Source organism: Epinephelus moara, chromosome 11, assembly GCF_006386435.1.
Source record: "Epinephelus moara isolate mb chromosome 11, YSFRI_EMoa_1.0, whole genome shotgun sequence".
Taxonomy (NCBI): Eukaryota; Metazoa; Chordata; class Actinopteri; order Perciformes; family Serranidae; genus Epinephelus; species Epinephelus moara.
The window spans coordinates 30,694,557-30,721,996 of NC_065516.1; the positions used below are offsets into that span (position 1 = coordinate 30,694,557).

The 27,440-nt window shown below is 46.1% G+C and overlaps 1 protein-coding gene across 2 annotated transcripts in view; it reads left to right on the top strand.

Annotated features, from left to right (window-relative positions):
• The window catches only part of nrp1a (neuropilin 1a), a 70,619-nt gene extending 44,051 nt beyond the window's left edge, over positions 1-26,568 (top strand). Inside the window, exons 8-18 of one of the 2 annotated variants that reach the window (XM_050056233.1) lie at positions 8,056-8,211; positions 10,940-11,084; positions 14,572-14,903; positions 17,326-17,470; positions 20,037-20,147; positions 20,822-20,872; positions 24,125-24,268; positions 24,377-24,654; positions 24,765-24,861; positions 24,974-25,027; positions 25,355-26,568. In XM_050056233.1, the coding sequence (XP_049912190.1) occupies positions 8,056-8,211; positions 10,940-11,084; positions 14,572-14,903; positions 17,326-17,470; positions 20,037-20,147; positions 20,822-20,872; positions 24,125-24,268; positions 24,377-24,654; positions 24,765-24,861; positions 24,974-25,027; positions 25,355-25,641 (1,800 nt within the window). In that variant the 3' untranslated portion in view covers positions 25,642-26,568. The remainder of the gene's footprint in view (positions 1-8,055; positions 8,212-10,939; positions 11,085-14,571; positions 14,904-17,325; positions 17,471-20,036; positions 20,148-20,821; positions 20,873-24,124; positions 24,269-24,376; positions 24,655-24,764; positions 24,862-24,973; positions 25,028-25,354) is intronic. The other variant, XM_050056234.1, reaches the window with a different exon arrangement.
• Positions 26,569-27,440: the final 872 nt, after the last annotated feature.

Genomic DNA, 27,440 nt, shown 5'->3' on the forward strand with positions numbered 1-27,440 from the left:
AAATTAAGGACATTTACACCATAAAGTGATGCGGAGAAGGCACAAATTGGTGCATAAAAATCGTCAGAGTACAGGAAATTTAGTGTTGGAGGCTGAACACATGCCGTGTTTTTGATCCGCCCTGTCTGTCCCATCTGTCCCATGGACGATCGGCCTACACACTTAAAAACAGCACCTGGAAGAAGATCAGCTCTGCACTCAGGATTTCAGATAAATAGGCTTTAATACCATGCTTGTTGCTGACCAACCTCGGATGCAACCTGCCGCCGTGCTCTTGAAAGCTGGCACAGAAAAGGCACTAGGGTAGCACCCAGCTCCTGAGCTTGCGTTTCCAGGCGGTTTTAGACACAGCTTGTGTACGGCCCTAAGACACTCAAAATCTTTTGTCAGAGGACCCCAAACCCCCACTTCATGTGTGTCCTCCCCAAAACTGAAATAAAACGTACACCTGTTACAGCTGATACAGAGACGGGTCGTCACAACAGCGCAGTGCCCACTCTCTGATTCCCCTCTTGTTAATACTGTAGCTGTGTTTTTAGCACCATTTATGGAGTTAGCATTGTTAGCTGCTAGCCACCCGCTCATTCACCTCCATGTTGAGAACTGTGTCCAAACAAGTGGTGTCTAACCACTAAGAATCATATCAGTGTTTTATGCTTCTTTAGCTCCTGCATGTGATACTGAACTTAAGCTTAAGGATGTCAAAGGTTTACATGGCAGTTTAAAACATGAAAATATGGGCCACTTAGCAAAGATAACAGGTTAAGTTCCGCCGCTTGACCAACCAAACAACCACTAATCGCACACTTCCTCAATGAAAAGACCGTTCCCTCTTTTCCACAGCCTGGAGTGCAGAGGCTAACGTCAGACGCTAAACCAGCGCGCTCTGCCATATCCTGCTTCCCTCCTCATCCCAATGTGCTTCCAATTACCCGCGGTCAATGAGTTTCAGAAATGCCCCCTTCATTGCCATTGTCTCTCTCTTCACTCCTGTCCCCGTTCCAGGGCTTACCGCCGCGCGGAGTGATGAGTAATTAGAATATGGACTGGTAATTAACAGCAGCTTCTCAGCTGATGAAGTCTAGCGAGAGCAGAGGAGCGGAGGCTGGCATGCGCGGCTGCTGGTGAGATCATCATCGTGTCGTACAAATGGAAACAATGGATGCTGTCTGTGCCTCGCTGCTCCCGGGCCTCGCTCTCAATTGGAAAATCAATGACGAGATAGAGACCCGCACTCGAGTGGAGTAGCCCAAAAGTGGGACTAGAAATCGAAACATGAAGGATGGCATGATGTAATGAAATGAAACGGCGCTGCATAAGTACAGCGAGACAAAAAGCTCAGCTGTAATCAGCGTCATTTTCAGTGTCTGCGCTAAAGACAAAAAGAGCTTTAGAGCTGTCGACTCAGCCGTCGTCACTAAACGGTCATCCGCAGCTGTAGATCCTGGGATAGGATCATCGAGCCGCTTCCAGACATGACATACCTTCAGGTCGCCCTCTTTTCCTTCCTGATCTCTGTTTTTAAGTTTCATAATCATGACTCAGAGCGTTAGTCATGTGTGTTGCAAGGATGGGAATGACCCTGGAGTTAGAGTCTTAAAGATGATTCAGGAGGAAGGAAGCTTTAAAACCTCAGTGTTAAACGCTTCCTCTTACAGCTGGGCAGTTTAATCAGCTTAATCATGCAACGGTACACATCCGAGCGGACTTTTCACACAACAAACCAGACAACCTTTTATTTTATTACAGCTGTCGCCCGACCTATACATCCCTCTTTGTCACGATTGGCGCGCGGGGAAGACATGCATAATTTAATGCCACCAAAGAGGTGTCGGGGGCTAAAAATAAACTGTGATTCTGTCAGGTGAATATTGTGATAAATGGAGGGTCGTGAGTGGAGCTCATAGGTCCTGCAGCATTTGAGTAATACAATTTTCATGAAAGGAGAATTAATTACACTTCCAGGTAATGGAGCTATTCCAGAAAAGCTTCCGCTGCAGAAGTCCTGCAGGTGAAATTAGGGAACAGATTGCTGAAAGCTGGTTTGGAAATACTGCATCTGGGGCTGGAAAGCATCTCTTAAGCTGCGTGGTGAAGTAGTTCAGAAAAATGTTTCTCTCATTATCATACAAAGGACATTATAATCAGATTTTGTATGCAAAATAAAAAAGAAAGAGGTGACTGGAGGCTGTGCATGTACTTGATGGCCCGCAATGATTCCAGGCTATCTTTCTTCCAACTATACCATCCTCTGAGATCCATAAAGCATTTCCAGAGGTTGTTTCCAGGACGCGGGCTCCTGTCTGTGTCTACCAGCTGCTCTTTGACTCTGGAACACGGAGGAGCGCTCCCTCCTTTCTCACCCTCGGCATTTCTCTTGTTGTTTTTGGTGAGGGAAAACGAATAAACTCATTCCCCAGAGGCCTCGGTTATTCAGTCAGCAGCCCACACACACTGAGACACACACATGGGAAGCTATTTCTCCCCTTGTCTGTCGGAGGAAGCAGAGAAATGGATTTAAAAGAAAGTATTTGGTAAACTTCTCCCGCAGTACGGATTGCTGCATGCAACTTCTTGGCAACTCAATTATAAGCCAATCAAGCAGCGAGAGATAAAGCTTTTGAGCCTTTGCTGTTTTTTTGTAACGCCCCCCCCTCTCCACCCTTCTTCCACCCCGTCCTTATAAACCACACGTCTCCTCACTGCACCCACACAACAAGACTCGGCTTTAGCCTCAAATACATATCATGTGGCCTCACTGCACATCTGAGTCATACAGCAAACAGAGACAATACACTGAGTAACAGATAGAGCTAATGATCACACCCACAGCTGCCACTGCTGCTCAGGGATAATGGGAAAATTGTCTCTTGAAACTTGTACAAACACACATAAATAGATAGATACACTGTCAGCCTGTCATTCGTTCCCACACATACAAACACACACACATATACATGCCTCAATCAAGTGCCTGATGTGGATTCAGTATGTTGATCTAATTGCATGCACACCAGGCTCTAACTGGCCGATGTTACAAGCCCGAGCACGACTAATTCTTTTTCTGCCTCTCTGGTTTCATTAGTCTGTGAAACGACTGGAGCCGTGTACACTGGCTGTTGTGAGGCGAGGGGCTTTGAGTCATCGGTTTGCCTCACAACAGGAAGGTAGCGAGCACCCAAAACACATGAGTCGAACATATTTTTGGACTGCCAGAGAAGGAAAAACTCCAGGGAGACAAGGACATGTAGAAGTCCTGCCGTTGCTTTATGGAAAGATTCTGAGGAGTCTGGGTGATTTCTTACCCTGCCTGGCATGTTTACGACTCACAGAGTGTGTGTGTCCCTCCTGATATGAGTTACTGTGCACCAGCAGAATGTACGGTGCCGTTTGTCTATAGGTGGGCTCCGGTCCAAACACGCACTCTCATAGGAGAAATAACAATAAGGTGAATGAGTAACAGACACCAGCCTCGTTCTGTTACATCAGCAGAGTCCCAAACTGCAGCACATCTCCACAGATGCTAGATTAGGAGTCATAATTCACACCTCTGGGTGCAATGATTACATCACCCATTAAGCATGATTCAGCCTTTCAGGGCCTGATGACGACTAAGTTTGTCATCTGAGGGTGATATATTTACCCAAGATCCACTGCGCACTGCTTGCGATTTCTAAATGTTGTTTTATGTATATGGGTCAGCTAGTGCTGTTCGTGGCTCTGGGCTAAAAGGAGTCCCACTAGTTATCATTATCTGGGCCTGTTTGTTTTCACTGCGGTCTCTGCGGTGTGGGATGGACTGCGCGTTACATCCAAGCGTCCTGGCAGCCAGTCTTCTCTCCCTGACCTGTGTAACCCCGGTCTGTTAGCGCAGCCTCGGCCTGGTTCCTCCGCTTTTAACAAGCGGCCATTAATAAATCATGTTTTGCTCATTACCCGGGCCCTGTTATCAACCCGTGTCTGTGAAATTGATCTAGTCTGCGCACTTCTCCACTGGAGACCTCCACGCTGCTGTCCTTCACATCTTGCAAGGCATCACTGTCAGCGGCCTGTTTCGCCTCTCAACCTTCACCCTCTCTGGACGCTTTCCTCTCCTCCAGCGGTCTTTCATCACTTTCCCCCTCGACACGTCCCGTCACAGCTTCCCCTGATGCCAATTTTGGACTCAAGTGGCATATATTCAGTGTGATTAAATTTAAGCTTTTGTGCCAGAAACTTTGTAAAGTTATTAAATTTTGATTTGCCCCCGCATCCCTGCAGTTTGTGTGAGCCACAAATGATCAAAGTATGTTCACCACACCCATCAAATGGCAGAGAAGCCCTGGAAAAATGACTACCCTTTAAATAAAAACATTAATTTAAAAAAACCCCTGCAGAATATTGATTAAAGTCGTACATCAGTGTAACCCTCTTCAAAACCACCCATATTTCAGCACACTCAGGTTCTGAGATTGTTTGAGTCTGAGCACCCATGAGTGTTCCCAATTAGCCCCACCACTCATTTCATTCCCAGGGGCTCTTCTTCTCCATTACACCTAATGAGATCTTTTTTAGGGAAAAAAAAATCTCAGGGCCAAGTCTTATTAGACCTTTTTTATAAAGCATTTTCAGAGAGCTACTTTGCCATTGGTCCACTTTGGAAATGAGTCACGCCGGCCGTTTGAACACAGATGTTAAAGACCTGCCTGGGCTAATATACGCCGGCTCGGGCCGTGCTGCCATCCGCTTTGCTTTCCTCATCTCGCACTGGCACATATGGCCGTTTACCCGGCAGAGAGGAATTCGGCTCCTCCTGCATTATTAAATGGGAACCGTCTGAAGCTGAGGGGATTTGATTTTGTCTCTATTTGTGGACCCAGAAGAAATCTGGGACTTACTGTATAAGCCCCCTGAGCTTGTAGACAGGAACAAAAGTATTCCATCTCTGTATGTGACTGTCTTTTTTGTTAGTCTCCATCCATCCAAATCCTTTGAGTAGCCAAGAGAGAGTGAGAGAATAGCATGGTGGAACCTCATTTATTGCTCCCATCTGTTTATGTCTTCTTACTGCTGGAAGTGAATTTGAGGAGCAGGAATGACCGGCGTTCTGTGGCATGCAGATGTTCCTTTCCTGCTCTTTGCTCCGAGTCATTAAGTGTGGTGCGGTGCTGTATATAAGGTTGGCAGGCGAAGCTGGCCGCCTCCACGGACTGTATGGTTTTAGCATGCCGGAGCTCTGTGGAGATTTTTGGTGGCAGATCACCCTGGCTTTGATTTTCTAAAATATGTGCACGCTTCTGTGTCTGTGTGCTCACTCTCATATAAAGGATTCCACTTTTTCATTTTCACACCACGCGTGCACACGTACCGAAGATCTCCACAGTAATTGAGTCAAGACTCTGGTCGCCGTTTCTTCTCACGTCAACATCAAAGGCCTCATCTGTCCTCAGGATCTGAAAACCTGTTCCACTGACACCCCGGCTCCCTGCATCACTCCCGTGTTTTAGAGGCGTCTGCACGCAACACCATTACTCCTCATTAACGTCAGCTCAGCTTGTCAGAGATGGTGTTAATGCTTGTTAAAATTAATCTTGCTGCTTCATACACTGAGGAGTTAGCAGTCCTTTGAAAGCCTCTCAGTTTCACACCGCAACCGCTCTTCTCCTCTGTTATGGATGAAGGGATGGTACGTCGAGGTTAAGTAGCCTCCGCAGAGGTCAAAAGGAGATGATTTGTTATCACTGATGGCTGAGAAAAAATTCCTTGCGTGTCTTAGAACTTACAATAACTGACCTCACCTCCAAGCTCTGAGTCAGGCCTTCATAGTCCCAGTGGAGTGAGATTGCATTAAAGGAATTCTTCACCCCTAAATGGCCATTTGTATATCAGTTAATCACCCTGTGTGAAGTTAAAGTCATGAAAAAACAAATGATGAAAGAAAAAGAAAAGAAAAGAAAAGAAGAAGAAAAGAACAAACAATCCAAAAATGGAGAAAATTCTTGATGAGTCGAAGTCATGGGGGTCTGCAACAGTTAAACTATATCAAACATCCACTAACAAACTCTCACACAACTCATGCAGTATAATCCAAGTCTCATTTATCCAGTCATATGCTCAGTATTTCCCAAACAGACACCCCTTTCCAACGGGGAACTGAACTGAAAGTGCAACATATCTTTACTCTCTTTAAAGCCAGAATCCATTGACAAAAAATGTAATTTTACCTCACTGAACACAGGAGCTGCTGTCTCGTTCAGTCCGTTTTTTTGTGTTACTGTGTGACGTAGGTTCCCAACTGGTCCAGCCACAGGGTCCAGATTTCTCCTTAGTCATCAATTCAAGGTCCACACAGTTTAATATATTCAGCATCATACTTGCGTCTGGCCATGTCGTCAAGCTAGTTTGCTGTCTCTGTCAAGCAGCTGACCATAAGTCACTCACGCGACAGCAGAAAACAGCACTTCAAAATAAAAGCTCTGTGCCAGAAATTCACTGTTCCTAATAATGAAGTGTGTTTTTTACAAACTTGGCATGTTTGCAAGTCACTTGCACTCAGAATGGACCCACGACCCACCACTCCCCAAAGTCACACAATATCAAACTACTGATGGAGGCAGTGGCAGATCAGCAGCTCTCATGTTCAGCGAAGTAAAATTATGTTTTTTTATGATAAGAGTTCAGGTCAGTTCAGTTTTAAGTTAAGGATTTAGTGAAATTGTACGTGTTTGGGTACACCAAGCATACAGCCAGATAAATTATACTGCACAAGTTGTGTGCGGTTTGTAAATTAATATTCTGATATAGTTTTGCTGTTGCTAAATGCCGCCTCCATGACTTCGCTTCATCAAGAATTTTCTCCTTTTGTGGATTCTTTGTTCACCATAGAACGCTGCTCGGGGATGCATTGTCCTGACAGAACCCAACCCGAGTCTCAAACAGTTATAACCGAGCCTGGCCCGACCCCAACAGACATCCGAACCCGACCCGAGCCCTAAACTTTCCTGATAGTGAGTTTCATCTAGCATCCTCCATTGTTATTAGTTCAGTCAAGATATTTACCGCCTCCTGCCTGAAATGTAACTATTGGCCAGGCAACACATTGTTTAACTTGCTCTTGAAACCCAGCACCTCTAACTCTTGTCATCTAGTGGACTGAATTGGACGTTTTGGCGAGCCAGTTCTGGCCCACAGGCCGTATGTTTAACACCCATGATTAAGGGGGTGAAGTACTCCTTTAACATCATCAAAAGCCAGATGAAGGCTATTCTTACCACAGAAACAGAAGCCAGGGTGACACACACACAGGACTGTGTCTGTGTGTGTTTTCCTCTCCTGGCAATGATGGTCACGATTGTGATGCCTGGCAGACGGACACATCGCTCCTTTACCAGGTCTGATGCAAACCAGTGACACTCTCTGCCTGGCGTCAGTTCTGAAAGCCGCACACACACACACGTGAAAACACATACATGACAACTACAGAGCAGGCGTAGACCCAGACACTCGCTCACGTGCCTCTGTGACCCCACCGCCTCTGGATTTCTCCTTGTGAAAATATAATAGCCCTCCAGTAATGCGCCGCAGTTCATGATTACTTTATAAAGCCCTGCATATTTTAAAGGCACAATATTTGATATTCAATCTGTATCTCTCTTTCCTCCTGGCCAATTTTGATAATGTGATCGTGGCCCTCGCTCCATTCAACATTCACTTTTATCCAATAAGCTCTTGTCTCCCATCTCAGGAAATTAAGTTGTCATCCTGTGTCTCTTTCATTAATGTGAATATCATTTCATTGCTGTTTATTAAATTCCAGGTAGCAGACTATGGCCAGAGGTGATTCTAATAGTGGGGTTATATTTTTAACTCTCCAGCTTGACAGTGCATTATTAACACAGACGATGCATTGAAAGGCTTTTCCACAAAAAAAGAAAATATTCATGCATTTAAACAGGCTCTATACTCCAGCTGTATCTGCTCCAGGTAATCAGCATTCGGGGAGGATCTTGTCTTTCTTTCAGCTCCTGTGGAACATTTTAAGCAGCTTTTCCTCAAGTGTCTTTTCTCTCTTTACAGGTGGACCTCGGGTTCTTGCGGTTCGTCTCAGCCATCGGGACCCAGGGCGCCATTTCCCAGGAGACCCGCAAGATCTACTATGTCAAGTCCTACAAAGTGGACGTCAGCTCCAATGGAGAGGACTGGATCACCTTGAAGGAAGGCTCCAAACAAAAGGTAGTGAAATTATCTGGAGATATGAAGCTCTGATAACTTTTCTTAGTAGCCTAACAGCCACTGCCTCGACACAACACGATCAGAGCAGACTAGATAATGGAAATAGTTTGTTTTTGCTTCTGCCTGACCAGTAACTGTCATAAAAGCCACCGCCGCACATGGTCCTCACTTGAAATATCCCGTCTTAGTAAAGCCGCCAGCTGACTTGAATTGTGGTCTATTCCAAGTTGCCTTTGAGCTGAACAAAAGGGGGAATACCCAGCCATATGTACTTGACTCTCTGACTCCCAACATGCAATTATACACTTTCCTCTGAATGGTGATATACCCACGGTCTATGTTAGCGGATGGTATTTTCAGCTCAGACTGTGGTGCTAATGCAACACTGCAGTAGCCATAGGGAGGATTATGTAAGGAATGTAGCCTCTGTTTTATCTCAGGCACCCGTCAACTTGTCGTAAAAGAAGCGGGGATGACAAAAGACTTGACAAACAAGAGTTATTGGGACAGAGGGGAAACGGGAGAGGCTGTAATGTTTGAGCAGCTGGTAGAGGAGTGTCCAGAAGAGAGGGAGAAGAAGAGAAAGGAAGGAATGGTACGCTTGACCGGAGCGTGACAGGCTGTAACCATCGATTGCTGATCAGACCAGGTTTTGTCCATCTGGAGGCAAACACCATCTCCGTGGTGGGTGTCCGCACAGTCCGAGAGGCATGTGCGTGTCTGTGTGACATGTAAATACCACAAGAGGAACAAAAAAAGTTCTCAACAGCAACACAGCATCCAAACAAGCGTGTTTGTGCTGCTATGTACACATGCCCCAGGCCTGATTATTTTATGGTCTCTCCAAAGTACACAGTCCCTTCTGTAAAGTGGCGGCTTAAAGGTGCCGTGGTAAGCCCAGCCTGTGTTTTTCCGGACTCTAAAGTGCTTTTGTGCGGAGGGGCACCATTTGCTACATGCTGAGCCTGCAGTTTGGCGTCTTAGCGCAGCGCAGGAAAAAGCCACTTTACAGCTAGCGAGTGGAGTGGAGAGGAGACTCGGCGTGACATTTAAGGGAGTGGATGACTTCGTTGCAGTCCCTTAGTGACGTGGGTGACAGGTATTGCTCTGGGACTAGGTTGCAGAGGGGCAGGCAGGCTGTTTGGACTAATGGATCAGCTCTGGTGGTGTTTTTGTTCATCCTAGATTAGCTGAACTGCTTCCTCTCTGTCCATCCTGCTCCTCTCAGCTGGATTCCTCTCTGCCCCATAGACACTCTACTGGGGAGGTCAGGAGGTCACATGGTCACTGGTGTGATTCAATTACCCAGAATGAACTGTGACGGACTGTTGGGAGTTGTTTTGCTGGGTGGCCGGCCTCTGCGTATGGTGCTAGTAAACTGTCAACTGACCCCAGGGGAGAACAGTGGCATCTCTGACCTTTAAACAAGACACTGCAGTAAAACCTCCACCAAATCTGGACCTAGAGGACAGGAAAAGGACATCTTGAGTCAATCTGGTCTTGTCAGTGTTAAACATACTGCCTCAGGTTTCACAGTCACAGGCCACGGCCTGTTTGTGCTGCTACATGTGGCGCAGGAGAAAGTCCTAGGGCAAATTTAGGGGTGACTGGGGAAATCAGTTGAGCCTGTCATGTGCGTTTGTATGTATGACATTTGTCTCATGTACAAAAGCTGCACAACATAGCACCAAAGCTGTCCTTTTAAATTTGTCATATCCAGAGAGAGTATAAAATAATGGACGTAGCCATTGAGACGTCACCCACTAGTTTGCTGACTCCCGCTTTGAAGCTCAAGTTGGCATTTTGGCCGTTGCCATCTTGGATTTTGGGAGACAAGAGGTGGAGTCAACCCTAATGCTAGCTGCTAGCTTGGTTTGCACAGTGCATTTACTGCTATATTTAACTATGCTAATGCTAATGCTAATTTTTGCTATGAAAAAACAGGCTGAAAACCATTATAACAAAAAGTACTTTTCAGAAAAACTGAACATAGAAGGTCTTTTAATACCTCAAAATGATGAACAAGACTTTTTAGGCGACTAAAACATTACAGTTAACTTTCATAAACTCAAAACACACTGAAATAGTGACAGCTGCGGCTACGCCTAACATGACTTTAAGCCATGATAAAATGTTAACAGATGAGTTATATAAAAATGTACCTCTTGTACAGTTGTCCTGAATGTGAAAATTAGCTATAGAGACCAAAACTGTTTTTGTGTATCAAGTTGTAAACATGTTTATTTCTGCTGTAAGGTTGGGTAGTTTGACACATGGTCTATGGGGACACTTCTGGAGCTAACCCCTGGTGGCCATTAGAGGAATTGCAGCTTTCGGTACCTCCACTTTGGCTTTATTTTGTTGCCTCACAGGTTGCCGCTTGGATGTTTCCAGTGCTGCTTCATGTGTCAATACCTTGACTTAATGCACAATGGCTTAGTACCTGCAGTTTTATTTTTTAATTTTCAGATTATGACAATGACAATACTTGTTGCATCTTAATCAATCAGTTTTAATCTGTCGTATGAAATCACATAAGGGACAACTCCAGTGAAATACAATCCCCTTTAGTTCCTTCAATGTGTGCATTAAACAGAGTGTAATAATAAATACATGTGCCTCGGCTCTCTGTTCCTCGACTGAGTGCAGTCAAGGCCTCAGACAAACTTCCGCCCTGCATCTCAACTCCACATGTCAATAATTTACACACCTTCTGCCTCCATCGCAGGTTTTCCAAGGCAACACCAACCCAACAGACGTTGCTAAGACAATGCTGCCCAAACCCACGCTGACGCGCTTCGTCCGGATCCGTCCGGTTACCTGGGAAACAGGCATCGCGCTGCGCTTCGAGGTGTATGGATGTAAGATATCAGGTTGGTACTGCTGAGATCCCTGCTGATCTGCCTACATACATAGACACACACATCTCAGCTCTATCTTCGCTCACAGCTGCCACTGGAAACACACACGCCTGTGTTATACTGCGTATAGTCTAATTAGATACAGTTTCAAATGCAACAATCAGATGATGCTCTATTTAGGATCTGTGCACATGCCCATGTGTTAGTTTAGCTCCTGTCTTGTTTCAGCGTACTTGCTGGCCCCAGTTGCACAAACACTTCTTCTGCCAGGTGTTGACATGAAGCTCTATTTCTGCGAGAGTCCTGCTCCGAGGCTAAAGCTAGCTGCTGCATTATAGAGGAGCGGCACATGCAGGAGGATTACCTATTTATGTTACCCCATGTTTAGATGCACCTCATTCAATATAAATGGAGCCAACAGCTGGCAGGCAGAGAGAGTGGGAGCTGGGTGGGATTTATACGGCCCCATCCCTCCTGCCGAGCCGGTCTCAGCCTCCTCTTTAGCCACAGTCTGTCTTTTGCTTGCAGAGCTTTGATTTTGGCAAAGCTCTCCTCATCTTTGCCTTTTTGTCGATGTTGTTTTAATGACTGGTGTGTGTGTGGCTCACTTTCATATGGTTTTAGCACATCTGTGAGCATCTCTACGGGTTTATGAGCATGTGTATTGGATGTTAATTAATGCTTGCCTGTGTGTTTTGCTGCTCTGTACTTGTATATCTTACAAGGACAGGGGAAAAAGCCATTTGTTGCCTCTGTTGTTAGTTCAGCATTAAGCCTTGGATTACAGTGAGGGTCAGGATTAGTTGCAGCCAGCCAAATGTGCTCATATAGTGTTCTGTGTGTGTGTGGAGTAACGCAGTTATGCATTACATGTGTGCGGCTGTTCATGTAATAGCAGAGGGCACTGTGGGTACAGCAGGGTTACAGCTGGGGCGTGTGTTTCAGGCGCGCGACCAGACCGCTGCACAGAGCGTAAACACATCACAGAGCTGAAGTCACCGCAGGGCCTCTGTAAGGACGTCAGCACCCCCTGGGTGCTATGAAGTCACTGCCAGCTCCACTGCAAGCTAGCAGAGAGGAGCGGGGAGGCTCTTGAGGGCTGTATAAACTCAGTGACTCACTCGGTTCTACCTTGAGTTATGATACCAGAACTTTACTGGATAAACTTTTGTTGAAAGAAATATGAACTTTTTAGTGCATCTCCACTTTTCCTGGAAAGTGTTGCCATGGTAACAATATTCTATACAGTGCACCAAAACATGAGCTATGTCGAATTATTTCAAACTCCCTCTTCAGATGTCAAGATAATTCGGGTATTAGATCAGAGGAGTTGTACCCCAGAATGTTGCAAGATGTCGTTCCCTAAATCATCATGGTCGCGTGCCCCTGCCGATACAAACAGCTACTCATTAATAAAAAGATCCACCGCCCTGTTGTTTGTAAATATGCCACAGCGTATAAATAACTCTGATGAACCTCTGATGCTCCACCCAAACCCTAAATGCAGCCCACACCGCCATGTTTCACCATCAACATGCTTACAGTCCACAAACACACACACACACACACACACACACGTGTTTGTTCCTCAGGGTGTGTCACTGCATGCACGCCATCTCTGAAGCTCCTGTGATCGCAGCTGAAGTCGATTACCAGCTCCAGATGACCCGGGTACTTCACCCGAGTGTCTAAACTCAGATCAGAAACACACACACAATCACACACACGTACCTTTCTCTCATATCCTCCCACTTCAAAGGCGGTTAATGTACAGTGCCGTAGCTTTGCTCTACCGGAGACTGTGACCACTCTTGAGCAGATCTTGGCCAAAGACAAGAGAAAGACGATAGACGAACCGAGAAAACATTTGAGAGGCTTCCGCACCGCTAGTGTTTGTTCCTTGAGCTCCGATTTTTTAAGAATGCAGGACCAGAGAGTCCTCATGGGTCTGCATAGGAGCTGCTCTAGGTAACCAGAAAGAGAAACACAAGTCTGAATGAAGCCTTGTTCTCCCAAGTCTTCGCTCTTTCTTTTCCCAGATGCAGCTACGCTATTGAGTCCTGCAGCGGTACAGTGCGCACTTTGTCTCACAGACACAGAAGATGTAATAATGCTCGGATTTATCCCTCCGTGGGAGCCAGATAGTAAATATGTTATTGCTTACCACATGTCCCTGACTCAGTGTCTTGGGATTAAGAGTTAGCAAGAGACAGAGAGGAAGATTTACCCTTAATACACGCTGCTAAGTGTCAGAACTCTGGGGGTAATTACATCACCGGGAAATTTACTGTATGTGAGCTCCAGTGTATTCTACTGTTACACCCACAGGACACAACAACTATAAAGTTTTAAAACAAATAATATACAAATCTGTAGACTGGCCCTATCCAGGCACAATTTACTTAAGGGTATACGACAGAAACCTTTAAAACTTTACGGCTTATTATGTTCAGAGCAGTTTGATATTCCAATAAATCTTTGAAAATGTAATGTCAAAATTCAATGCCAGAGTCTAACATAAAAAAATAGTCAATTTTTAAGGTGGACCACCCATAAAAGGAAGGTGGGTTATCTGTTCTGGTTCACAGTACCATCAGAAGCTTTGGTCAATCATGAACAGTCAATGATACATCATTGGATAGAATACCAACAACAGCTTAGCAAGGATGGCACTGGAAATCCTTGCAGTTGTAAGAAGGTAACAACATGTGGAAAGTTAGGAAAATCAGATTTAAACATGCAAATGCGTCTGAGCCGCAGCAACAGGTTGTTATCCTGTTCAGCTCCTGATATACAAGGATGGCATGGAGAACAAAAAATAAGAAAACAGCTGTCTCCTTTTGGAAACAAATGAGAAATACATCCAAAGATGCTAAAACCTACAGAGAATTAGAATAGGCTGAGATCAGAGAAGTAGAATAAAAGGAGGAGAAGAAAGTTTGAAAATGCGGACAGGAAACAACGAGGTGTTAAAAGACACAGTCCCACAGATGTTGACAGCTGTGGAGCAGAAGGTAGATGAGTGCAGCAGCAGATAAAACACAAAGAGAATGTGTTTCTGTGTGTTGGTATATGTGAGTCTATAGAGGGAGGAGGGGGGTGGATGAGGGAGATGAAAAGAAAAAGCACTCCCAGAATGCAGGACGTGGAAGCACCAACCGAGAGGAGGGTTTTAATTGGCTGCCTGGAGACAACCGCTTCAGGCAGAGGAATTAGTATGCATGAGATCTGCAGTCAGAGAGACAGAGAATAGAGGGAGAGATCACAGCAACATCACAAAGAGTTTGGGGAATTGTCCTCCTCACTTTGACTTTCACCATCCCTGCTGCCCCTATATAAACCTCAAACTCACCAAACTCTACTTGTGGCGTGGTAAATGATGTTGAACATCAAGCCTTTGGATATAGATCAAGTCTTTTGTTGCCCATCATCTCTGCAGGGTTTCATTAGTTTGTATCAAAAAGCTAAGCACCTCTTGCTTTCCCTTTTTGTCTTTCAGAGTACCCGTGCTCGGGCATGCTGGGCATGGTATCAGGTTTGATCACCGACAACCAGATCACTGCATCCTCGCACACGGACCGGAGCTGGGTACCAGAGAACGCCCGCCTGCTGACCAGCAGGACCGGGTGGACCCTGCTGCCGCAGCCCCAGCCTTTCACCAGCGAGTGGCTGCAGGTGGATCTTGGCGAGGAGAAGCTGGTGAAGGGGATGATCATCCAGGGAGGGAAGCACCGCGAGAACAAAGTCTTCATGAAGAAGTTTCGCTTCGGCTATAGCAACAATGGGTCCGACTGGAGGATGGTGTTGGACACCAGCGGGAACAAGCCAAAGGTGAGATGTCATCTGTCAACGTATCCTCACACAATGTATGATATCCTACAAATAAGTGCCGGGACATTGTAGAATTCCTTTTAAGGCTCTTCATGGTGTCTCTCCCAGCTATATCTCCGAACTCTTAGTACTGTACATGCCAGGACGTACTTTACGGTCCTCGGGCAGAGGTCTTTTGTCCGTTCCAGAGGCCCGGCTGAAGGGGACAGAAGGTTTGCTTTCAGGGCCCCGAGACTCTGCAACAATCTGCCCAAGGAAATTAGATCGGCCAAGTCAGCAATCTCTTTTAAGTCCGTTCTAAAAACATACTTTTATCATACTTGTTTTCATGTCTTGTCTTTTTTAATTATTGTCATGTGAAGCACTTTGTGACTGTTTTGAAAAGCACTTTATATGCTGTGGTTAGGTTAAGGAAAAGAAACATGCTTAGGTAGAACTTTACACTACTTACGTTACTAACATATCCTCATTGAACGGCTTGTATAATATCCTAAGAAAATGCAGACGTAATTGTTTGTCTGATATCCTCCAAAAAACGCCCCCATGAATGATGTTACATCCGTAACGTACAGTTGCATAATTAACATGAAGTTACGTGGAGAGGACATACCTTAAAATGACTCCGAGTTCAATCAAAGTTCACATGGTACCAAACACATGTCTCCAGGGAAAAGTCCATGTTGTTGTGACCCTTCCACCACCCCAAACTCTCTTCTTACAAGTCCATTTGGGACTGCTTCCTTGTTTACTACAGTCAGTGCATTATTTCACGTGATCACAGCCTTCCAAAAAACGTGCAATATGTATGAATTTGGGTTCTGAAGGTTCCAAGTACCGATCCCCTTTGGAAAGTCCCAGGGCAAAGTCCTGTTCTGTGACCCATCCACCACCCCAGCCCGCCTCTTAACGGGACCGCTTCCTTCTTTTACTGCCATCAGAGCATTGGTCACATGATTGCAGCCTTCCCAAAGACGTGGGTTATACATGAATTATTGGCTCATGAATGCATAGGATATGGATGAATTTTGGTGCATTACTTTTTGTAGGAAAATGTACAAATGTGCGTGAGAACAGCCTGATTCTGTTTAACGGAGATATTTGTTCAGTTTTTCTAACAAATCAGAAGCATAACCAAAGAACTCGTAATGCTTTTTCTATGTCGAGGCAAATTTCTCTCAAGGAAATGGTTTGGAATTGGTTTGATTTCTAACACACACCAAAAGATAGTTTTTACCTTCAGAATTGTGGAAAATGATTTGAATACACGCTTCTAAAAATGTCTCCCAGATACATCAGAGCATCGATTCCGATTATGACGCATTTAGTCAATTTTCACCCGAGCGTTGCGCCTGGCAGTTGTGAGTCATTCAGGAGTCGTTGCGAGTCAATTTCAGCAGTGCTTTGAATCACATTAGGATAAGCATCTCAAGTCTCTCACAGCCTTTTCCCAGTTCTCTCTTCCTGCTTTGTATTCTGTGCGACACGCACCGTTCAACCCTTTGAATGGATAGTGAAACCTCTCCAGAGGGAAAGGAGGGGTGAATCGAGCCAGGGGGGGAAACAGGGGAGGGAAGACGAGAGGAAAGAACGCGCAACTTCGAGAAGTGACCCACGATTTATCTGCCGGTGTCACAGCACGCACAGGAGACACACGCCGACGCTTTGCTCAATGCATGCGCTCGCTTCCACACAAAGAATGTATATATATATAAGAGCACATACACAATCACATACACCTCCGAGAGAAGCTGCAACAGCTCGTCCCCAATTACAAGCGTCCCTGACAGGGCATAAATCTGATCCAGATGGGCTGATGGTTGATTTATGAAGAGAGTAAGGAGGATCCATATCCCCCCTGTCCTAGTTAGCCGCCTCTCTCCCCTCGCCTGAGAGGTTCCCAGCATCTAAGGTGCACCAGGCTCCTTCACGTGATCACACCCATTAATCCACTTCCATCAATCCTCTTTCTCCTCCTTTACTTGCTACTCTTGCATCCCACATCCTTCTCTTTTGCCTCATTTATTCCTTCTGAGGATCTGAGGCAGAGTTGAAGGCGCCGAAAGTTACTTTTGACAGAGGTGTGTGGCGTGCTGTCTTTTCCACTCCCCCCCCCCCCGCCCCAAACCAAACCCTCCATCCCCTGATTCACTTGCCTAAGCCGCGCTTTAGATGTCAGCCAGATGAGAGCGATCTGGTCATCTTCTGTTCTTTCTCACCACGTACCCAGCACACGCCACCCATCCACCCCACTCCTGGTTTTCAGGAGGCAGGGATGAGTCTGCCTCTGTGTCTGTGTTTGAAGAGCTCTATCAGTCAAACGCCCAGCAGTGACGTTATCACCAATATTGTCCTTATTGCTCACTCTTCCCTCTCTGTCTCTGTCCCCTCTACCTTCTGCTCCTTCTCTGCTTTTCCCTGACAGATATTTGAAGGAAACAGCAACTACGACACACCTGAGCTCAGGACAGTGGAGCCCCTGCTGACCCGTTTTGTCAGGATTTACCCAGAGAGGGCCACTCCTGCTGGCATGGGCCTGCGACTTGAGCTCCTGGGCTGCGAGATTGAAGGTAAACTGGGACTGAATGAATCTATCAAACCTGTCTGTTGCATTGTTTATGCTCTGTCTGAAGTATCATTTAAAGGAGTACTTTCCCCACAAAATGATCATTTGTATATTAATTACTCACCCCGTGTTACTTTAATTTGGGAAGAAACTTTGTTTTTCTCTCATGTCTCCATGGTGAACGAAGAATCCAAGAGTGGGGAATATTTTCAATGAGTTGAAGTGAAGAGGGAGTGCATTTAACAACAGCAAAACTATTAAAACATCTGTTTACGAACTCTCACACAACTTGTGCAGTAGTGATCATTTTGTGGTTGAAGTGTTCCTTTAAGATTTGGTGAAGTCTTGGCGAAGTATCCGTCAAAGTGAGCAAGATACTGAACCCCAACTTGCTCCTGATGGCTGCTCCACCAGTTTGTGAGAGCGTGTGAATGGGTGAATGTGACTCGTAGTGTAAAAGCACTTTAAGTGGTTAAAAGACTAGAAAGGCGCAATACAAGTGCAGTCCATTTACCATTTCTACCCGTGGTGCTGATCTCTCCCCCCGCAATAATGACGTTTCTACCAATGGTGGAAAAGTTACAACCCACAGTGAAACGTTTTTACCATGCCGATGACATTTCCAGCAGTGTTTTAACGCTTTTACCCACGGCAATGAAATGTTCACTCCTGGCGCTCTTTAAGACAGAATACTAATTTTCTACCCACGATAACAAGCTCACTGTGCGCACCTTGACTCAGTGCATCCGTTCACAAACCGTGTGTACATGTGTTCACATCTGACGAGTCTTGACGCTCACACAGGTGAGCTATCGATCATCCCGGCTAATGACATGGCTGTAAGCAGCGTCATGTCTTTGCCAGAGTCGGGGTTATTTAAAGATGTAGGGGCTCCCTGCGCCGAGTCCACAGCTGCCCAGCTCCTGCTCTTTATCCCTACATGGGACAGTTGTCTTGTCTCCATGTTACATCAAAGCTGCGCCCGTAGCTCGTCACTTCAAGTGGGGATCAAATGAAAGCCCACCTGGCCCAGTAGGATTATTGCAGCCTGGCCCCCGTTGCACTCTTCCCAACCCTTACACATCTTTCTCCTCTCAAAGGGCCGCACACACTTTGCTATCTTTAAAATTACCCCTATTTTTCCCCCTGTTCTTTATCTGTCTCTCTCGGAGTTGATGTAGCACAGAAACAGCTCAGCGATATAAGAGTGTGTAGTGCGCTCGCCCTAAGTGGATTTACATATTGGATTTCAGGGAGGCCCATTCCGTTGTAAGCCTCGTGGACTCCCACCGGGAGCTTTAGTCAGATGATAATGCTTGTTTTCAGTGTTAATGCCATGCGCACACATACTCACGCAGACGTATACACACACGGAGCGACCGCAATCGCCCTGCCAAATATGTGGTTACAAGCATGTACACACAATCAGCCACATGCACAGGTGCTCCGACTAGTGCGCACAAGTGTGTGTGTGTATGTGTCTGTGTGTAGCAAGCAGGAGGGCTAAATCCTCATTTCTGTGAGAGGCTCCCCTGACGCAGCGCTGACCCCATCCCTGACCTTCCCCACCCTGAATCTGACAGAGGCTGATCTGCCTCATATTTCATCGAGCTGAGGGAGAGAGCGAGAGTATAGGCACACACACACTGAAACACACATAGATACGGTGCACATACATTTTTCAGGCCTCTCTCCTCTTCCCGTTCATTACTCAGTCAGTGAAAACACACAAATGCACACACACACATCGCAGAACGGCTGTGCAGCAGCGGAGCGTGGAGCGGATCTAGGAGCATGCCCACATCCAAGTGCGGCGGGGCCGTAATGATAGGTCACCATGGCAGCCAGGGGCCCTGCCTATAGCCAATCCCCAGCCTCTGCTTCTGCGTCTTTGAGTTTCAGCCGCCCCAGCCCTGAGCACCATGCTGTAGCTCCAACTCTATTTATACACCCACACCTCCACAGCATGATGAAAGGAGGGATGCTAATAGCTCAGGCCTAGATTGAAGCCCAGTGTGTTAGTGTGGGCAGAACATGCTGAGCTTCTGAATACATATTTCAGTGTTTTTCTTTTTTCTATTTTAACTATGAAGCAGGCTGGAAACCCTACAGTACCTTTTCAGACTGCATCTCCACGCTGGCTCTCCTTACGTCTCATTTCTTAAGGAAAAAGAGTGCTTTTATTCGGGCACTCTGAAAACACTTTTGTTTGTCTAAAAGGTATTCATTCCCAGTTTCCCCCTCCCGTCCCTTTCATGTATGAATGCACTTATTATAAGTCGCTTTGGACAAAAATGTTCCACCAAATGAATGTAATGTGATTTCAAACCTTGCAGTATTTTCCCTCTAAATTTACAAACACTATTGTAGCTGAGAACATGCTCCGACTGTGAGCGTGTAATGTTCTGCAACAGCTAACAATCCACATGAGTGTACCCTCTCTGAACAATGAGGGAAAGAATTGGTTGCTTAAAATATTAGAATGTGAACCACATCACTGGAATTTTGCACATTTGATTAGAAATCTAATCTACATCATGTGCTGTCTCTCTTCTCCTCCACCTTTGCAGCTCCCACACTCCCACCTACCACACTAGTCCCGAGCACCACTCCTTCCGACGAGTGCGACGACGACCAGGCGAGCTGCCACAGCGGCACAGGTGATGACTACGACGTGACAGGTGCTAACATCGCCCTCATGAGACTGCAACCAAACCTCCTGCCCCCCTCTTGCTCCTCTGTCTGCCATGGCTTGCGCTCGATCTGCTCCACTTTCCCAGCTTCACCTCTCTCTGCTGTAGTCAGACTTAATATTGCAGCTGATCTGCCTACCTGCTGTGCACACTTGCAAGCACGCATGCATGCACAGCTCTAATTATCTGCACCTGTAGATCCCACCTCTCCTCTCAGCCTCTTCCTTCTTACCTCCACCTCCACAAACTCACATCAGAGATCGTCACGTGCACATCCACACGCACACCTGCTTCTAAACCGACCGACAGCCCGCTCTGCCTCTCTGTCCTTTTATCTCTCACCTGCCTCGTCCTCCTGCACCTTCTTTTCCACTCACTCCTCTTGACCTCATTTCCCACTAACCCAGTAACTCTCTGAGCCTGCACTGCTGCCTGCACTCCCCATTAACCAGCAGTCTCCAATGATGAGCATGGCGCCGCCTCGGTCACGTGTTTTGGAAGTGTTACATAAGTGCGTCATGGTAGATATACAGAGGCAGGGGACTTGTGCTGATGTGCTGATTAGCTAGATTTAGCTAGCATGGATACGTTAAGTGCATGAGTGCAGCAATTTAAACAGGAACCTGCCAGGCTAGGCTAACCATGCTAATGTGTTGTGACAGGTGGTACCACGATGCCAGAGACCACTACTGCTGAAGTGGATACCATCCCAGGTGAGAAAAATTTTAACGATATTTATTTTCCCATCAATGATTCCTCTTTTTACTAAGTGCTGAATTTAATGTCTTTAAAGGGACAGTTCACCCCAAAATCAAAAATATATATTTGTCCTCTTACCTGTAGTGCTGTTTGTCGATCTAGATTGTTTTGGTGTGAGTTGCAGAGTGTTGGAAATAATATATACATTTTACTGGGCACTTGACTCACCGGGAAAAATCAGCGTCGGAGTCGGAGGCCAGCGTCTTCCAAAGTACCAGAGTACTGTACTGAGTTTTGGGGCGGGAGAAGGGGGGAAGGCGACAGGAGGTGAGCTGCCTTCCCCTACCTTGCACAGGGCACAATGGCCGCGGAGGACGAAATTTTGGGGTTCAGAGGGTACTGTTAGTGCTAAAGTGCATAAGCTAGCTTGAACAGGTGGGTTTGAGATGGGATTTGAAGGATGTTAGGCTGTCAGACTGTCAGATGTGTGGAGGTAGGGAGTTCTAGAGCCTGGGGGCATTGCAGCCCATGGTGCTGCAGTGTGAGGTGGGAATGGCCAGGAGACCAGCAGAAGAAGAGAGACGGGAGCAGGAGGTGGTGTTCACCTGGAGGAGGTCAGAGAGACAGGTGGGGGCTAGGTTGTGGAGGGCTTTGAAGGTGAGCAGAAGGTTTTTGTAGTCACTTCGATGCTGGACAGGGAGCCAGTGTAGTTGGATGAGGATGGGGGTGATGTGGTCGGATGATTTGGTGTGGGTAATGATCCGGGCAGCAGAGTTTTGAATGATTGGAAGCCTGTTAATGAGTTTGGCCGAGTCGGCTGTAGAGATGTCTGCCTTCTCTCCAATATAATGGAACTAGACGGCACTCGGTTTGTGGTGGTGCTCAAAGCGTCAGAAAAATACATTTGGAAAATATCAGCAGCAATGTCTCTTTACAGAAATCACGACCAGGTTACTCAAGATAATCCAAAGACCTTGTTGTGAGCAGTTTCATGTTGGAACTATTTTCTTTCTACAGAACTTCACCTGCCAACTGTATCACTGCACAGAATTGGGCGTGCATCTACTATTAGCTCACCTAGCACCATGTTTTTATCTTGCGCTGTAACAAGCACAAGCCTCTCGTCCATCAGTAGATGCACACTTCCTTTTGTGCGGTGATACATTTGGCAGGTGTAGTTACCGAGTAACCAGGTTGTGATTTCTGGAAAGAGACATTGCTGCTAATGTCTTTTTTTGGCGCTTTGAGCAGCACAAGCCGAGAGCCATCTAGTTCTGTAATACTGGAGAGAAGGAGAACTCTCGACAGCGAACACCAAAACAATCTAGCTTGATTAATAGGGCTGCAAGTAAGAGGAAACATATGTGTTTTTTATTTTGGGGTGAACTGTCCCTTTAAGGATTACATTGCAGAATGTTTGAATACAGAGTAAATATTTAACTGCTCAAGGTTTTTTTTTTAGAATTAATTTCCATAGATTTATCAAGAAGCGTACCTCAGCTAATGATTGCCAGCTCTAGGCGCCTCTCTCCTCTGATGTGTGTCTGTTATTAAAGCTGATGATATGGCCCTGAGAGGCTCCTGCTGACAGGGTGAGGGAGGCTGTGTGATGCGGGCCGAGCTGATGATTAGCACTGGTGCTCTGTTGCTGCCTTCTCAGCATAATCACTAATCACTGGGCCGACACTGACACACACTAAAACACACAACACAAAAAACAAGGAAGCACAATGCAAACGACCACAGGAAATTGGGTGTGCTTTGAGGTCACATGCACAGACGCATACACACATACAGCGCTGTCTCCTATAGCGGGTTGATGAGGCAGCAGCCAGCTGAGAGGCTGTGCCCCAGTCTGACCTTGGCTAATGGGCCATAGGCTCCACCCAGCCCCCTTCACTCCATCAGCTGGCTCTGTGGTCTGTCTGCAGTCTGCCGGGGCAGCGGCTACGAGAATAGATGAGAGCCGAGGTGCAGGTGTTTGCATATTTGCGTGTGTATGAACATAACTACATTTCGGTGGGCAAACACTTATCTGTCTGACTTTTCATTTCAAGAGTCTCAAACCATGAATGCTAATCAGTCCTGTGTATTTGTGCGTGTCTGTTTGGGTGTGCGCGCGTGCCGTGCTCTCTAATCTCGGAGGATGTAGTTTCCGTTGGCATACGACAAGAAAAAAAAAGTCTTTTTCTTTTCATCAAATGGCCAAGTGAGTCATGTGGCTGCTCATCTTATCCAGAGCTTGTTGGTAGCCTCAGTGAAAGCCGCCCAAGAATGGAAAAAAAAAAGCCAAAGCCATTTTAATTGGGAACGGGACGTCGCTACGAAAAAAGTGGCTTGGCGTCTGAAGTGCGGTTCCACATGGGAATTCCATCCTTTGTGTTTAATGGGTAAATAGAGTCGTTGCCTGCAGAAGCTAGTTAAAACCTTCCCATTATTAAAGGGAATATTGGCTCATATATTCTATCAATTGGAGCGCCGCCTCGTTGTATCTCTCAAGACATCTCATGCTGGAGTTTAAGGCCGTGGCGAACATCCCAAACATCTCGCTCCCTTGTGTTCCTTGGAAGTCTTTCTTTATCCAATTTGAAAAACACTAAAGCCTTAGCTCCCACACATTTTCTTGCCTCTACTGAGGCTCCTTCAGCGCGGCATGTGTCCGTGGGGGATTGCATTGTTGGAATGGGGCCCCGGCACTGTTACCATAGCTGTCTTCAAACCTCAAGTCCCTGCTCTCATTAAAATCCTGAGCTCTCTGCGGGTTTCTGTGAATGTTGCTTTCTCAACTGGACACCATGTCCAGACCCCATCTTCCTCTTCCCCTGTCTTTGTGCTGTGCCTGCTCTTAGTGTCCCTCCATACCTCTTTTATATACCCTGTCACGTTCATTAAAAGAGATCATTAACTGTCGCCAAGAAATAAGGTCTACATGAGGTCTGTGCTGTTGGCTCGCTCTTCTTCTCATGTTAGAGCCGTAACTGTCCCAGTCTGTCTCTCCCTCCTGAGTTTGCTGGTCTTACCTCCCCCACCTATGGGAGGCCAAGCTTTAGTCCCGCAGTTCTTTGCTGCCCTCTAGTGCTTGTAGCTGATCAGGACGAGTGAATAAAGCCCCAAAGTGTAGCCTGCAGTCATATCATGACAGGCCCCCAGGTCATTGTTCGGTGAAAGCCCAGAGCTCTCGGCTATTTCTCCATTTGTAATAAGGAGGATGATGAAATGTGATCTCCTGACACATGATCGTGACCTTTTCTTCAACACATTTGCAGCTTTTCTGTGGTTTGCCTGTGACTTCGGCTGGGCCAATGACCCGTCCTTCTGCAGCTGGACATCAGAGGACACCGGGTCTAGGTGGCAGATCCAATCCAGCGGCACCCCCACTCTAAACACTGGACCTAACATGGACCACACAGGTGAGCACCCTGCAGGGTTCCGCTTAATTGGGCCGATCTTCTAATGCTGAAAGTCACATTTCCCACATTTCTCTCAGCCTCAGTGATACAGGTTTTTTTATCCAACAGGTGGATCAGGGAACTTCATCTACACCTTGGCGACAAGTCCCCAAGAGACCGAGGTGGCTCGGCTGGTCAGCCCCATGGTCAGCTCCCCGGACTCAGACCTGTGCGTGTCCTTTTGGTACCACATGTTCGGGCCGCACATTGGCACGCTGCATATCAAACAGCGCAAACAGACAGTTGACGGACCGGCCGACATCCTGCTGTGGACAGTCAGTGGTCACCAAGGCAACCGCTGGAGGGAAGGCCGTGTCCTTGTGCCCCGCACTAACAAACCCTATCAGGTAAATCAAAATTGGCCTGTGACTTGTCTGGCCATTTACCACGACACCCGTGCTCTTTCCATTGTGGCATTCAAGAAAAGGTTGCCAAAAAGTCACTCTGTTTTTTTAAGGTGGTGATCGAAGGTCTGGTGGAGAGAAATAGCTGGGGAGACATTGCTGTGGATGACATTAAGGTTCTCAATGGACTCAGCATGGGGGAGTGTAAAGGTGAGGCTTTTAGTGGTCATAGTTACAATGCCCGCATTCAGTTCTTTATCTGAATTATGACTCGACAGTTTTCTTTCGAGGTCTGATCTCATTAGAGTTTCTGTTTGAACAGATCCTGACGTGCCCACAGAGCCGATGCTACCAGAAGATCACATCAATGATATCCGTAAGTCATTTTGTATATATTCAGTATTATCCCTTTTTTTGGTAGCCACGTGCACTCCATCAGATTCTTCATCAGCCCCATTTCACCAAGCAGTACAGTTCAGTTCAGTTATGGTACGCTTTTTGTCTATTTCCACTGTAAAATGTTGTGGATGGTACCACTGGAACTGTTCTGTACTGTCCCCATTTTCACAAATGTAAAGATAATATTTTAATAATAATAATAATGATATTTGGGGGTGGGGGTTTGCCTAGGGCCCTGAATGTCCTAGGTCCGGCACTTGTTGCACCTCACATCTCATCTTCCTTTTCTGTCTCTCCCCTCCAGTTGAGGAAATCACTGAATACCCAGACTTTGTGGAAACCAATCAGATCAGCGGAGCGGGCAACATGCTGAAGACGCTCGACCCCATCCTCATCACTATCATTGCCATGTCCGCCCTGGGAGTCTTCCTAGGCGCCATCTGCGGCGTGGTCTTGTACTGCGCCTGCTCACATGGAGGCATGTCGGACAGGAACTTATCAGCCCTGGAGAACTATAACTTTGAACTAGTGGACGGTGTCAAACTAAAGAAGGACAAACTCAACGTACAGAGCTCGTACTCAGAGGCGTGAGCTCGGACTGAGTGTGTTCGGTGTGACTGTATGACGCGCAGAGCTCACAGAGCGCGCACAAGACTTGCTACAGGCATATCCTCCCGTATATCCACGAGTAGGTAGGCTCAAAGGACTGCCGACGCCCTCGACTTGCTGGATGAGGGACAGGTTCAGGAACCAATGGGAGGTTTGGACTGATCCACGCTTTTCTCAGGAGCTGCAGTAAAAAGAACCTACCAGTAGGGGACACTGTGTACAAATAAAATACAGAAAAAAAATATGTACAGATGATTTAGATGATATTTTAATTTTCTATTTTGATTTTCATTCATTTTTACAATCGGATGCTGGTGTTGAGACCAATTTATTAATAATGTTTAAAGTATTTATCGTTTTCTGGGAAAGAAATGTTTTTTTTTTATTATCAGTTCATGAAGGCTGTTTATTTTCAACTTTTGAAAGAGACGTATCAAAATCCTAAATGAACCATATCCGGCAAAAACTGTAGATTTGCCCGTGGCGTGGCATACAGGGTGTGCCCATAACCCATGACCCTGAAACATGTACCCTTTCCCCTTCGACCTCTATCACTCTAAAGTGAGGGTCCTATTCATGGCAATGTATGGTTCTGACAGTGCCTTTAGTACATTTCGGTTGGCCTCCTCTGTTGATCCGGGTGTTTTTTACTGTACTTGGCTTAAGTTATGACGACAGGAAACAGGGGCACATTATCGTATAAATACCTGCAAAACGGGGTTACAGTCGATCACAGCGCTTTGTTTTGTTCTTTTGTTGTTTTCTGTCCAAAAACCACACACTGTAAATAAGTTTTAATATATTTTATTGCCCTTTTTAAAGAAAGTAAAAAGGAAAAAAGCTGCAGTATCCCTTTTTTCATGGGTTTGTTTGTGTGTGTAAATACAATCTTCTGACTGTTTTGTGGAAGGTGCAGTGTTACGATTTTTAATTTTCAAATTGCTTTTTACTCAGACGAGTAAGATTTGTGTGATATTACAGTGATCTCAATGTGCATTCAAGCCATCTGTCATCGAAAACGCCCAATTCACAAAAACCACCGAAGGACGAATGAATCAGAAGGTAACAAAAAACAAAAAAAAAGCTATCACGACGAACTCTTTTTCAACTAATCTCATGTCTTAATTATATCTCAGCTGTGACTGGTCACCAAACATTCACATCAATTGTTAATGGCAGAGGAGGTGATTAAATATGTCAAATGTCTGCCAGCATACCAAAAAAAACCCAACAATCAACATTGCTTTGCTTCAGCTAACACTTAGCCTAGCCTGTCACCTCCAAACGTCACTGTGGATTGTTCACTGAAGAAGTGCTATCTGGACAATGCAGCTTGAATGCACTTTGTTACTGATCCCCTCGTGATAGGAGCCTATCATCAGAGGGGTAAACACACTAACTGAAGAATGGTGCTATCATTACTTTAGCCAGACACGTTTGTCTCATGATTAAAAAAAAAAAGAAAAAGAAATAAACAACCCAGTTTGTATTGTTCACATGCTGTATTGTAGCTTAAGGCCTCTCGGACCGCAAAGAGTTTTTACGTGTTTCACGTGTAGCAGCCATAACGTTGTGATGTCAGAGCTGATGTCATTAGGATGGGACACTGGTACGGCGGGGGATGGAGTGGCGTCACCTGAATCAGGTCACCTGGCCTCCCCTCCGCGGCTTTACCAAAGGATGGTTGCCCCCTTCTTGTTCACTGGGGGGTTCTCACTCACACACTAAAGTACTATAAGACCACGGCTCACCGGTGGTCATCACTCACAAAGGAACACTTG